Raw genomic sequence first — 14,448 nt, 5'->3', positions numbered from 1 at the left:
GACGAGGCATCAATCTGGTGCACTTTGAGAACAAAATTAAGAGGCTAGATCAATGTATAATCTGTGCTCTTGTAAACAATGTCATTTCAGAAGAAGCCAAAACAAGATGTTGCCTGAAGGCCAAGGTAGTTAAAAAACATGTAACTGATTTAACAACTCTTCCATGAGCTAAAATAGCTGGCAGTATAAAGCAGCTGCTGCGTCATCATTAAAATTCACATTCACGAGATGTCTAGCGCCGCTTTGCGTTACTGTAACAAAGTTGTGATTGTAACTGGGGGCTCAAGGGGGGATTGGCAGAGGTATTGTCAAAGCCTTTGGTAAGACACGGAGTTTACTACTAATTTGTTTTGATTGAAATTGAATTTTATAGAAGATTTGGGTCAGAGTGTGAACTAATATTTATTTCTACTGCAGTGGAGAATGGGGCAAAAGTTGTGTTTTGTGCCTTAGAATGTAAGTCTGAACAAACGTTCATTATTATAATGTGATTGTCGGCGTCCCAAACAATTATGTACAATCTTGTATAACATTCTGTAATTCAATAATGTGCAACTGCAGTAAACAATCAGACTGTATACATTAATTACATAACTTGAATTGCATAGGGGTTGTTCAATTTAATTTTCGATCCATTGATCTCCAGTGGACACCGCTAAGGTGGTAGAGGTGGCGCTCAACCAGGATGGGCCAGGTTCATGTAAATTTGTGTCGTGCGACATCTCAAAGGAGGAAGACATCAAGGTAAAGAATGTGGTTGACCTTGTGATGTAACGTAACGAAAACAGGATGTGTGTTCTCAGTTGATCACGGTCACTTATAGCACTGTTGGTGCACGTTCCTTTTATAGGGTGACCAGACGTCCTCTTTTACCCGGACATGTCCATTTTTGGAGACCTAAATTGCGTCCGGCAGGGATTCCAAAATCGCCAGGGATCTTCCAAATATCGTCGGATATTTGTGTTTCTCTGGGTCTTTCACAAACTAGTTATTACGCCCTTACAAGTTTTGGAAAGGTTATCTCTCTTACGTTCCACCTTCTTGCGCGAGCTCTGACTGTAGAGAGAACTGTCATTGGTCAACCGCCTTCTCAGTGTTGCCAGATGCACAATAATTATCCTCCAAATACGATCATTTTGAGCCTTTTGTATGATACCATTTCCAATCTGGCAACAATGTGAGCACCTTGCCACCTTTGTTATCATTATTGCTTGAATATATAAGGAGGACTGAAAAATTTCTTAATTTTCTTATTTTAATATGTGGCTATGTAAAGAATGTATTATTTAGAATTTTGTATTTGTAATCATTATTGCTTTAATATATGGACAAGACACATTAAAGACATTAATTGAATGCGGCTCAAAAGTGTTTTGGCCCACCGGGAATTTTCCCGGTGCTCCCAATGGCCAGTCTGCTACTGGGAATGCCTGACCAAATTTGGCCCTTTTGGAAATCTAATTGGGGAACCCTGGCATACATCATAAAAAAACGATTCAATAAACAGGATTACCTGTGATGAACTACTTTATTTTCAAGTCAAAAGCATCACTTACTGTAAAGATAACACACATCAAATATACATCATTTTTAATATTGTATTAAAATGGTTTCTACTAGATGATCCATATTTTCTCATCGGATCTGCACGAATCACGTAGGTTACCCATTTTGGTTTCAAAAAGGTGAGTCTCACCTAAAGGTGAAGAGTTTGCATGCCTGACAAATGTGCAAATGGATGTTAACTGTACCTCTTGGTCTTTCTTCTGTGCCTACTGTCTGTACACGTTATGGGGCAAGGGTTAACTCCTTAAGAAGTTGTCTTTGGCGGGCCCCTACCATGCTAAGATGGGTCTGCAACAGGGCCAGGACAGGTTTAAGTCAAGGCTAAAGCTGAGCTTATTATTTCTCCCAAACTATCCTGCCTTCCTCCCCTCCAATCACGCGTCCATCCTCCCTCTCTTATCCTGACATCCTCAAACCAGACATGTTTAATCAAGCCCCACACAGATTTGCTACCAGAAAGGATTACCGAGCCCCAACATTGCTGATCAGGGACTCTAAGTTGACCACAAGTACCTTCTGTAAACTGCGCTACAGCACAGAAGCTTAAAATAAAAGCCAGTCTGACCCCGTCAGCTTTTCCCCGTTCCGATGACTGCGGCACATCTGTCTTTTCGTGGGTATGTGTGTCCTTCAGTGAAGCCCTTGCCCCCCCTCTCAATCCCCCAAACGCTCACGCTCGTTTGAATGGGGGCCCCCCCCCCCCGGGAGCGTGATCATTTGGGGGATGGAGAGGAACTGGGACCGAGATGGCATTCAGATGGCAGAGCTTGAGGAAAGGGAGGGACAGGAGAGACGTCTGGATGCAGGGGGGACGTCCGGATGCAGGGGGGGTAGATATGTTTTCAAAGCTGGGTGGGACAGCTTTTGTGGCCACTGAGGATGCGGCCGTTAAATATGATTTTCTTAATAAAAAGTGTGTGGTTGTGTGTGTGTGGCGGGGGGGCAGCTAACAGATTAGCTGTAAAAAGTGGGAGGGACAACCTTGTGTGTTTCTGTACTAGGGGCACGTCACAATTTAGCGATGGCTGCTGCTTGGCCTTTCTGGCTAGTCAGAGGCCCACACCAATCAAATCTGCAGTGTTAAAAAGCATTTTAATGCTACTTTTAAGGAAAATAATAAGTTAGTAGCCTATTGGATGTTGAAACTAATGTCTGATTGGATGGTCAGGTTTGAGATTATAAATGAAATTTACCTTTAAAGGGACAAAAGTAGGGTACGAGGCACATTGTTGAATTGTTTGAAAAAATTGAAAATCTTTCTGAAATAAGGCAGTCTGTAAATGACACAGTATAAGTGCAGTGGAGTGAAAGAGCATTCATATCACTGAATAATTAGCTCAACCACTTTCAGGGCATCGTCATCAAACTCAGCTAGACATGGTTTTCAAAATATACCAGCTGAGTTCATTTTCGTTTCTCAACTTTTCAAGGGGTAACTACAGCACCCTGTCACACACTGATATTGTGCAACCAAGGTCTTACTGTACCCCCAGTGCCTGGTTCTCTGGGGGGGAAGAATGTCCCTTGCTGGGGGAGGGGGGGGGGGCACTCTGGGACAGTTGTGCTCTGTTCAGGCATGTGGCCTTCAGAGCTGCCTCTGGAGTCTGACAGGTCACATAAGCATCAAACAGGGACAACAGGGAGCTCTCACACATTTACACTCATGCTAACACTCACTCCTACCCACGCACACACCCACACTAGGGTTGGGTATCGTTTGGGTTTTTACGATACCGGTGCCAAATCGATACTTTTAAAACGGTTCCGGTGCCTAAACGGTGCCTGAACCGATACTTAAAAAAAGAGCCACAAAATGATGGTAGATGACATACACTCACACACACACACAGTAAACCTGTTTGCTAAAAACTGCATGAGAACACACTATCACATGCTGCATCATCTAGCACCATGCACGTGAGGACACATACACTTGATCTCTCTATCTGTCTGATACACACACACCATGCGTCATTCAGTCAGTGGGGAGTTCTTGGCTCCAGGTCTGAGCAGGCTCACACGTGCTGGGTTGGGGCAAGGGGAGCCCCTCTGGGCTGTAACACTACCTGTCTCGTCTATGTGTTATATCTCTCCAGATTTATATGGGGCCCCTAACTCCTCCACAGAGAGAGGTCACCAGAGGTGTTGTGACATAATAAGCTTACTGGAAGAAACAGTGACTTCCTGTGGATGGGCTTGGATGAGTAACTATAATCTCCCGGGGGGGGGGGGGGGCGGTCAGATTAGGGCAAACTGATGTGGTTTGTGGCCTGCCCCATGGAAGGGTGAGGGGAAAGGAGAGGAGATTTTTTGAAGAAGAGATTGCCTTTTTAGCTTGTAGAGTTCCCTGGGCAATCCCCGCCCTCCACCACTGAGTGGGGGAGAGCGACAGACTGGAGAGAAGGACATCATCTCATATTTTTTGCCCTGACAGTTCTGCTGTGTCAGAGTTACGGTGGGGGGGATGAGGGAGGGAGAGGAGGGGTGTACGGGTCAGTCCCTGCACCTTCCTGTCAGAACGTAACAAGACCAATCAGTCTATAACCAATACCAAGGATGGCATTGTCAAATGCAAAAGGTACATTGCCGGACACTAACTCATACAAACAGGAAGGGCATGCACCTACAGTAAGGTATTACAAGTCTTGATTCTTGAAAGTCTCTGACCTGTGTGTGTGTGTGTGTGTGTGTGTGTGTGTGTAAGTGTGAGTGGTGTGAGATGTTGCTGAAAGAACTGCTCTGCGACGCGCTTTTAAAACAACTTCAATGCACTTTTTCTTTTGTAGAGAAGCTGCATCAGACATGATTTGCTAAGCCACTGGGACACACAGACTGTACATGCGTCAACATTGAGGTTTGGTTTTCCTTCTTTATGAGGCGCTTGGAGAAGATGAGTTATTTCAGTTGTGCATGTGATTGATGTAGTTCATCCACTTAAATCCATTAAGGGTTTCTAAGCACTCCCATCGTAACCAAATGGGACTGTCAATCACATTAGCGATGTTAGCGACTGGATTGCTAATGCTGACAGCAGAGAAGAGAGGTGAAGGGAGGCGAGGAGGAGAGAGGGGAGGAGTGGGAAAGAAAGGAATAGGAAGGAGAAGAGAGGGAAGGGAAGGGGAGAGAGGAGAAGAAGAGAGGAGGGAAGGAGAGGGGGGAGAAGAGAGGGTAGGAGAGGTTAGAGGAAGAGAGAAGTGTGAAGAAAAGGAGATGGGAGGGGAGGAGAAAAAAGAAACTTCTAGGAAATACTCACCCGTGGACTCCCAGCAGACTCAACGCTCTGTGTTTCTCTCTTCCTTTGCTCCTGAACGATGATTTCTTTCAGATACTCGTTTACCTGTGTAATCAACCATCAAACTGCTTCATAAAAATTCTGTCAGAAAATGATTTGTGTGTTACTGTGTCTGTACTGTAGCTTGAGATGAATCTGACAGCTCATGTTATATTTTCTCTGGCAGATGGGTCTGGCCACCCTACCGTTTAAACAGATTTCACAACCAGAATCTGGTCAGGCCAATCACAACTGTTTATTTGATATGGGGCGGGTTTAATACAAGAAAAACCAAGATGAGGTTTTGTTGCTCTGGTCATATCTGCGCCTGTTGCTAATGCCCCTTGGAAATAAAAAATGAACTGAGAGATTCCAGACTAATATGCATTTGTGAACTGGTCAGGCTATCTGTCCTGTATGTGTCTCTCTATGCACATGTACCCACTCCCATGAGAGAAAACAGTAATATGTGTGTGTCTCCAGTCTCTAGCTGGCTGCAGTCCAGTGTTCCCAGCAAAGGAATGTAAACAAACTGGGCCTTTTTATGTCAAGAGGTGGGGCTATGCCAACACGCGTGCACACACACATACGAACACACATTCACACACACTAGATGGAATCCACTCACAGACATATCCTGGAATGAACGTGCTTACACCAAAGAGCACTTCAAACCGTTTACAAAAGATATGAGGCACCCTGATGTGAACAAAACGAGGTCCAACTCTTGCTTGAGTCTCTTTGTGACTGACCGTATTGATCCAGACAGCCAGGGCTTCCCCCGTGCTACAGGGCGTGTCGATGTCGGGGTCGTGGGGGCAGTGCTTTCGTAAACACGCCGTCACCTTCTCCGGGCTCACCGCCTCCGCCGTGTACGCCATCATCAGCGTGTCGATCATCGCCATGTGGGCGCTCTGCAAGAGGAAACGGGCTGTTAGCACGTTGGGGTAATTGGGGTTGTAATCCCAGTACTGGGTTCTTATTGTGAGTCTAGCTAGCGCTCTTCCCTCTTTGTTTTTTGGTGGGTCTCAAGTCTACAAGGATAGTGTGAGAGTGTGGATAATAAACACGAACATGTGTGTTTGAAATGTGGGTGGGTCGTACTGAGTTGGTTTGGTGTGAGTATTTAGCTAATTTAAAGGACATTAAGAAGGTGCCACCTCACGGGTGAACCATGAAGTATTTCTCTGTCTCTGTATGTTTCTCTCCCTTTCTCTCTGTCTCTCAATCACACTCTCCCTCAATTTCTTGTCTGTCTCAATTGCCCTTTCCCTGGTGGCTGTTGCCCTGGAAACAAGTGGTCTGTCTCTTGTCGCACAACCCAATTTCAGACTTATGAGAGGGAATAGCAAGAGGCCTTGCCTGGTCGTGTTGCCTGCCGAGAGAAAATGTACTGTAGCTATTGCACGCGCACACACATACACACCAGCCCCAACCAAAAACTGACATATGTTCCTCAGTCGTCCAGACACAAAACACCAAGCACACACACACACACACTCTCTTTCCAAGCATGGGATAAAAGGAAGGCACCCATGTCAATGGGGAGAAGGGGATATAAAAAAGCGCCTCCTGCCTTTGGGTCCACAAGTTCAGTCAGGATTTTGCCACTGTCATACTGGAATAGCGCTTTCAGTCCATTGTAATGACAAAACACAGTGATGCTGGCATCCCTACCCTATAAATCACAGAGCATTGAATGTTACTGTGTGTTCTCCCGTCTGCTAAACTGAAGGCGTTGATGTCCACAAATTTACAGATCAGCTTAAACCTTTTCAACAAGTGACTTTTCAGTGAGTACCTTTTAAGTTATAATGGGTGCATTCTAACTTATGGTACAAAGGCCCCAATGTATGCACAGCAGAAACTTCGGCCTGGTGTGATTCTGGTATTTACAACGTACAAAGTAAAGGCAATGCTCTAGGGTGAGGTAATCCAGTAACATTGGTCACAGCCATGAGGAGATAAAAGATTATCAAATATATGATCTTAATCTTTGTAACTGAACAGGCTAATTCACCATTTGAGGATCCTAATAGTTAGCCTGTGTGGCACCGTGTAATTACGTATGGCTCCAACCTGGCAACTCTACATCCAAACAAACCCCCCAAGCACATCGCCCTTCTCTCATCACTCCCCTTTTAATAACATACTCTAGAGACATATGAGGCTGGCCTTAATTTCAGGCATCCAAACATTGGGGAAACAACATATTAGCCTCCTCCCCATCTGCCTCTAACATACACACACACTGTACTATGTGAAAGGGACACAGTTTGAATTAACTTGGCAACCTAGAAGCAAATAAACAACAGCAGACGACTAATTTCAACTGAGAGGGATATTTTCCTTGCCTTGAGAGCATTGGTGAAAATATATTGGTTTGATATCCTTTGTTGGCCTGCAGAGATCACAAATGACAAGAAAATACACACATTTTGTTACAGCAAGTGTGTATAATAATATTTATGGATGTAGTAACTTGTTTTTAATACTGGAGTTCTGTAAATATATTTGATAGAAAACAGGCATACAAGAAAGTGTATGACACTACAACATGTGGCACTGTATTACTGTGTATGTTTCAACAATGTTGTTTGAAACACAGTATGGGTGTTAACATGTACAGATTTTACAGTACTTGTCCATGTCCCATTGGTCAATGGAGCCCGGAATACAAGCACCAAACCAGTTGCTTCATAACTATCAGCTTTTTAGGGAGTCTACTCAATAGAATAGAATACAACACTATGTATTTAAGTATCATGAATTACTTTGCTTGAATGAACCAGGTGCAAATCAACTCAGTTAGAGCCAGTTCCAGCAAAAGGAAAGGGAGAATTCAGAACACGTGACTGTGTCTAAATGTCACATGAACCTGAAAAGGACAGTCAGAGGGGATGGAACAAGAAATAGAGAGAAGAGGAAGCAAGAAGAAGCAGTGAGTGTATGCGAGAGAGATGGAGTCTGTAGTCTCTTTCGCTTTGGTAAATTACCTTACAGTATTACCTCAGAAGAAACGTTTTCCCCCAGGAACACATGCCGTGACATCACAGTGACAAACTGGTCGTTACCATGTGAAAGCAGATAGTGAGCTATAATGTAACAACCTCCCCATTACTACGGCAACATTACCATAGTTAGTACCAACACCCTTTCTAGGCCCTTTTCACATTCTGCTCTCTCATTTAATCTGATTAGGACTATCAGGTTCATATTGATTTCTCCTAAGGAAAGAGATGCATTTTAATTAATGACAGCATTATTATTATTAACATTATTGACTGCTATGCACATCATCACTGCTTTGTATCTGATAGATTATTTCCTGGCAACAAAATACCCTGAGTTTAAGGCAGAGCGGTACATCTTCAGAGAAGCCTTGACAGACACAAAGCACGCATAGACCCTCCATTGAATTCTCCTTTGCAGAACCCAATAAAGGCACTTATGTACACATAAACATGTAATCTGTGTGATATTTTCCCTCTCATATTTGACTGTTTTGTCAAACGTCAGATGCAACTGTTGAATGTACTGAGGGCCTCATTTACTAACATTGCGACCGCAGCTTAATCTGCGCTTTTGCCCAACCGCAAATAACGCACGGTGTATCTCCGCATTTTGCGTGGTATTTATCAAACCAGATCCTCGTAGGACAATCAACGCCTTACTCCGCCCTTTAGTGCCTGTCGCCTGCATGTTACTGCCACCATGGGTGATTCGAGGAAGTTACAGCTAACATTAACATGTTACAAGGAAGAAATACACTTCTCCTCCCATTTCTTTGCAGCCCACTTTCCCTTATACACTCTCAGCAGCGGTAATCTGCGTTTTTACACAAGTGCGCTGCCTTTGTAAATACGGTTATGTCTTTACCCGCTATTTTACGCATGAAATGGGCGCAATCCTGTTGGTAAATGACGCCCTGAGAGATCAGGCTAACCCGGTTAGATTTGAGTCAGAGCCTGTTTAAGGAGAGCCTTGCCACTCCCTATTAAACCCCATTGTACCGAATTTGGCTGCAGTTCCACCACAGTTCCACTGGGGGTGATCGCGAGCGAGTGCATGTTGAATGGTAGTCTATGGAGCTAAACGGCTAAATTTGTGTCTTTCGCCTGATTGTCCTTTTGATTTCTTACATGGTGAGTCGTTGTTGCCCATAACACGCTAGCATTCTGCTACTGAATGCTGATTGGTTAGTAAAGGACTGATACGACCAGAGCTCCCGCTTGATGGCATCCGAAGCGGAATCAGAATGTCGGAGCATTAGCAACATTAGCAACAACATTAGCAAGCCAAAACTCTTTCAAGCATGTGTATTGACAGGGAGAGCCTAACCTGTCAGCTGTGTTGTCAATGCCCTGAGAGAAAAAAGTAAGTGACCAGAGCTTGCCGTCAAGCAGTAGCTCTGGTCGTACGATGTGTATGACGTCAATGACATTTTCTAAAGCTTTTTAGAACAGAAAGGCGACTTTCAAAAAATCTAAAACCCGGCATTGTGTATTTTTTTGGCCTCCCCTTTCGAATTCAGAATTCAAATTACTGTACAAAAAATTATATCCTGAGAAAAGTGGATTTTGAGGGGTACCGTCAATAGACCTCCATTCATTCTGCACTTGCTCGTTAGCGCCCTCACTTGGAATTTCAACCAGTTCAGAATCCGGAAGTTTCCCGAGAGTGGCAGTTCTCTCTATATTAGACATTCTCTGATACAGTACAGCTCGTTTACGTCATGAGCTGGTCTGCACATGGTAGTTCTGTCTGTTCCATTGGCAGCATTGCTTTTGAGAGGTCTTGAAACCAAGAGGTTTAAATAGGATTGGGTTTGAAAGTCACAGGGACATAATATTTGAGGCAAATAAAAGTCCTTGCAGTGCATGTACATACTTGGTCTACCCAAAAGAGTATTATGTAACACTTGTTCATGATTCTTTAATCTAAAAGTTGCAATTAAATTTTATGTATATGGAAATGTGAAATTGTTTCAGCACTAAAAGTGGTGGCTTCAGCTCTGTTTGTACATTGCCATATGTCCAAAAACACTAACAGATGTCTAAAACTTCAATGTCTAAAAATGAAATCTTTCCTACACAAGGTAACTTCTCGCCAACTTGACCTGACACTGAAAAGCTCTCAGCACGGAACAGAAGACCTTGGGAAATGAGTCCGCTATGAAAAAGGAGAATTCTACATCAACCTCTATCCACTCGCTCAGTCTTGAATTTTCATTTTCTTACAGTAATGAGAATAGTTTGAGAAAATCCTTTCCGAGCTTAGCTGATATATCTAAAATCCTCTGCTCTGATTTCTACAGTCTTTACAAAGACTCAGAGAGTCTGAGTCTATGACAAAACGACATCACTCTTTATCTCCTGGTTAGGGAGTGAGGGTACAACAAGATTACTATGCTATTTGTTAAGGATCCAAGAGATACCTACACTATCCTCAGTATGAAAGAACACGGTTCAACATCAGAACCATCTTAATAACAGACAGATTCTAATAATCTCCACGTTAGTGACCTAGGCAATAATAAAAATTGATTGGTGGGAAGATTATGAACAGTGATTTCCATTGGCTCCTGAGCATTAGTCACTGCAGACTACAAACCTAGCTAGAGTCTAAAAGGGAGAAGCTAGTCTTCTCTTGTGTAATATAAAGAAACAATATTAACAAGTTATTATTTGCTCATGTTTGAGGGGCAAGTCCTGCCAAGAAATAGCAAACATTCCTAAAGTATCTGGCCTCCCTTTCAGGCATGTCGACTCATAAACTTTGAACTTAAATCCACTGTGGTTGTAGACTTCTGTGATTTCCTTGGTCCTGAGGTAGTTTAGAGTCCACGTACCTTGCGGTAAAAACAACAATTTGCGGAGAACGCTTTGGATAAAAGCGTCTGCTAAAATGCATAAATGTAAATGTATCTGACCCCAGAAATACGAGTAGAACACCGGGAATATGGGGTAATAAACAAACCATGCACCTGTTTGGACAAACCTCATAACTTCACCTTCATACCACAGTTATTGTTTGTTTGTTTACAGACATGAATGATGAACACACTGACATATTGATAAAAAGAGAGGCAAACATACAACTTTAACATTTCTGCCATATTGACCACTGGGGTCTACAGTTGGGTTAATAATCCAGATGGATTTGTGAGGCATCTCTCACAGTCCAGATTCATGGCTCAAATGTAATGTGATGAGTTCGTTCATCCATTTTGTACTTCTTGTGAACAGCCCTCGGCACTGTGAGGGATGCACATTGCTGCATCTCCACACGCCAGAGACAGAAGCACCATGGACAGGCTTTCTTTCACATTGTTGCTTTAACCCATCCTTGTGTCTGAGATCAGTATAGGGGGACGGACAGGAGACTGGGAGAGGCTGGTTTTGAGATTTTGGGAGAGGACGTGTCAGTTTAAAGTCTTACGGTGCCTGTTCCAGCTCCATATTTAAATGTAAATGAGGAATGAGATACAATGGCTTAGCTGTACTGGATGTCTGATTGGCTGACTGCATAGGTCACAGATATTCAGAATTCTCCCCCTCCGAGCTAGAGAAACCTCCTCTCCACCACACCGACCGCACCCCTCCACCTCTCCTCACTAAGTAACCATGGAGACGGATGGCTGCTCAGTAGGAGCGGGAATGGAGGGCAGCGGGAGATAAAGAGGGAGGGAGGGAAGAGAAGGGAAAGAACGAAAGGAGTCTCAGAGAGAACGCGGGAGAGAAGAGGGGTACACAGATACTCATCCCCCGTCTCCATCCATCCGTCCATCATGGATCAATAGAACAGCCTTCCTATTCACCTCAGTAAGCAAACAAAAGACAGCAATTCTTGTTTTTATTACCATCCTAACACATCTTTCTTATCTTACTAACATCCAGCGAGTGACTATAGAGCAGTCAAATATTGTAAAAACCCAGACCCCAAAATAATGCAATAAATGCATCCTTTGGATATGTAGCCGCACGATATAGGATTTACATTTGCATAACTGCAAAGTGATAGTAAGGACACAGAGCCTTTACACTGACAAATCGACAACCTTCGAGTTCTACATCACATCTATTAAGGTCTACCTTTTAGCTGAAGTCAGAGCATCATATCGGAAGGTTGTCGTTTCCAAAGCTGCCCAGGGGCGCATGGGCAGAGGAGCTCAAAAGAGGCATCAGGGAGCCGTCAAAAAGATGTCACAACCACACCAGATTATTGACCGACACGGCAAAGGCCTGTAAATTCCATGTTACCATGAATAAGATTAAAGCTGTGAAAAACACTCACATTTTAAGAAGTTTAGATGAATTTATGTCAATATTCATTTAATATATGAATTTCAGATTTGTTTTCTTGGGGACATTGTCCAAAGAAAATTACCTGAAACAATTTAGTTTATTTGCATATATAACATGTTACAAGAAAAGGAGCAACAGTTTCACAGAACAGCTGACTTGTTAGGATCCTTGTAAACTCCGCTGTTTCTCACTAATGCATCAACAAATACGACAAAGTGGTTCCATCTGTTTTATATTCTCCATGCAGAAGGTTTGTCAGATATCAAACCACTGGAGCCTGAACTGCAAAGTGCTGAGGAAACTATCAGGATATTCCACATTTTTGCAGATTTAAATAAAACCTAAGCTTGAAACTAAACACTTAGGCTGTTTTGAATATTCAATTTAAGCTAATGCTACATATTACCGACATCATGGCCACTAACACATTTCACTGGTGACTTAGCACCCAGTTGAATCAGATTCAAAGGCATTATCAATGTAAACAAAATATGACTATAACCTCTCTCGACATGCCAATGACTATGATATAGGCCTACAATATCTGGCATACACATAGACTGTCCTGTATATTCACGAATAAGGCTGCCATCTATGCCTCCAAACATCAGTAACAGTAGTCAGAGCCGTCTCCATGGTGATGGTGGTTTCGATAAAGACCTATACATCAGAGCGTACTGACACAAAAATAATGTGTAGCCTATTTACTATGCCTCCATTAAATATTAAACATGTACGAGACAGTTGTTTAGAGGGATAACACTGACCATTATGATGAGCATGAAGTGTAGAAGTATGAATCTGGTTTATGAATCCCTGGGCACGGGTTAGTCTCTCGCTGTCTTGCAGATGCACAAGCACGCACACACATGTACACACACACGCGGACACTGACACACACGCTGTTTCCATGCGCCAACCACCTGGTCTGCACACTGTTTATCTTACCACAGGGTCTACTTCAAACCCTCTAAACTGAAGGCAATGGCAGTCACATGCCTACGCTGTCCACCCCTACATGCTGTATGTATTAAGGGTCGTGCCAACCAAAACTTCAGTAGGTCTAAATCACAATGTCAATAAATGTTACTATTAGTTGTAAGCGTCAACATTATTCACTACCTACAATATACAGCATATTTTATTAATGTGTTCACAAGAGAAACACATGGTTCAGAGACACATAAGTGGGCCCTGGGGATAGCGTGCTGAGGAAAGAAGGGATACTGAAGGGCATTAAGCCTATAAAAAAATATTAATCCTGTTGGCTGTAAGATCTGAGTTAAACTAGCTAACTGTAACATTATGCACCTCTCCTCCTCCACCAGTAAAGAATAGTCCTCTTCCTCCCCATGTGATGGGCCGAAGCTTTCCTATGTCAGTGCCCGCTACTCAGTGCACAGCACTGTGTACCAAAGTTTATTTTCTTTACCATCCTGTTACAAAGCAGGAAAAGATACGTGAGGACAATGTACCGGTAACATACATAAAGTGTAAACCGAAGGAATAGTTCTCTGCACCTGTTGGTAATTACTTTTTGCCATCATTAGTGCAAATCATATGCTGCATCAAGGGATGTGGGTGGTTGAGTGCGTCATAAAAAAACAAGCTATTTAAAGGTCTGACATGTCCTCTTTATGTGTATGTGTATGAATACTAACGGTATAAGAGTAAAAGAGAATGAGTAATATAGAATGTGTGTGGGTGTGTGTGGGCGGCAGCTGAAATTTGTAGCCAGTGTCTTCACCATAGGAAAGGGAATGAGAATGAGAGAAAGACGGAGGGGGTAGGAGGGGGCATTTGATTTCTCGACCAGCTTATTCAATTCTGTAATGTGACAATGCCTCTTACATAAGACAATCTTGTATGAAACTGCAAATGAGGCAGCAACTGCATCTTAAAATGGTTCTCCCTACAAAAGAATCATTATTTTGTTCATAATTTCCCATAAACACAAACTTGTATAGGACATTTTGGACTATTTCCTTAGGGACAAAATAATGATGTCCCTTGTCTAAATAATACCTAGCTCTAAAACTTCTGATGCGGTTGAGAATCTCAACACTGCAGGTGTTTTCCACAAACTGAGGGAGCGATGACAGTTCTTCGTCCTCAGCTCTCCACTGTGCCCTACCTTCAAATAGAATCTCCCTTTAATAATAGATACAAAAGCCCAAACCACCTGAGCAGCCTTTTTGTCAATGTCAAATATTTTCTACCAAACCTGAAGCTTAGAAATGACGCACAAATCACAAATGTGCTGTTTAACCGCAAACTGAAGCAAATCATTGTTGTCAATAGACA

At 43.0% G+C, this 14,448-nt stretch overlaps 1 protein-coding gene across 2 annotated transcripts in view; it reads right to left on the bottom strand.

Moving 5' to 3' along the window:
- The window catches only part of camsap2a (calmodulin regulated spectrin-associated protein family, member 2a), a 40,272-nt gene that overhangs the window by 20,663 nt on the left and 5,161 nt on the right, over window positions 1-14,448 (bottom strand). For both annotated transcript variants that reach the window (XM_084675564.1, XM_084675565.1), the window contains exons 3-4: window positions 5,590-5,751; window positions 4,820-4,903 (exon numbers count right to left, since the gene is read on the bottom strand). In XM_084675564.1, coding sequence (XP_084531690.1) covers window positions 4,820-4,903; window positions 5,590-5,751 — 246 coding nt within the window. The remainder of the gene's footprint in view (window positions 1-4,819; window positions 4,904-5,589; window positions 5,752-14,448) is intronic.

This window comes from Hypomesus nipponensis, chromosome 16 (genome assembly GCF_054491055.1).
Source record: "Hypomesus nipponensis isolate SF chromosome 16, ASM5449105v1, whole genome shotgun sequence".
NCBI classification, from domain to species: Eukaryota; Metazoa; Chordata; class Actinopteri; order Osmeriformes; family Osmeridae; genus Hypomesus; species Hypomesus nipponensis.
The sequence above is the reverse complement of the archived record's forward strand: the minus strand, read 5'-3'. Positions and strand labels throughout refer to the sequence as shown.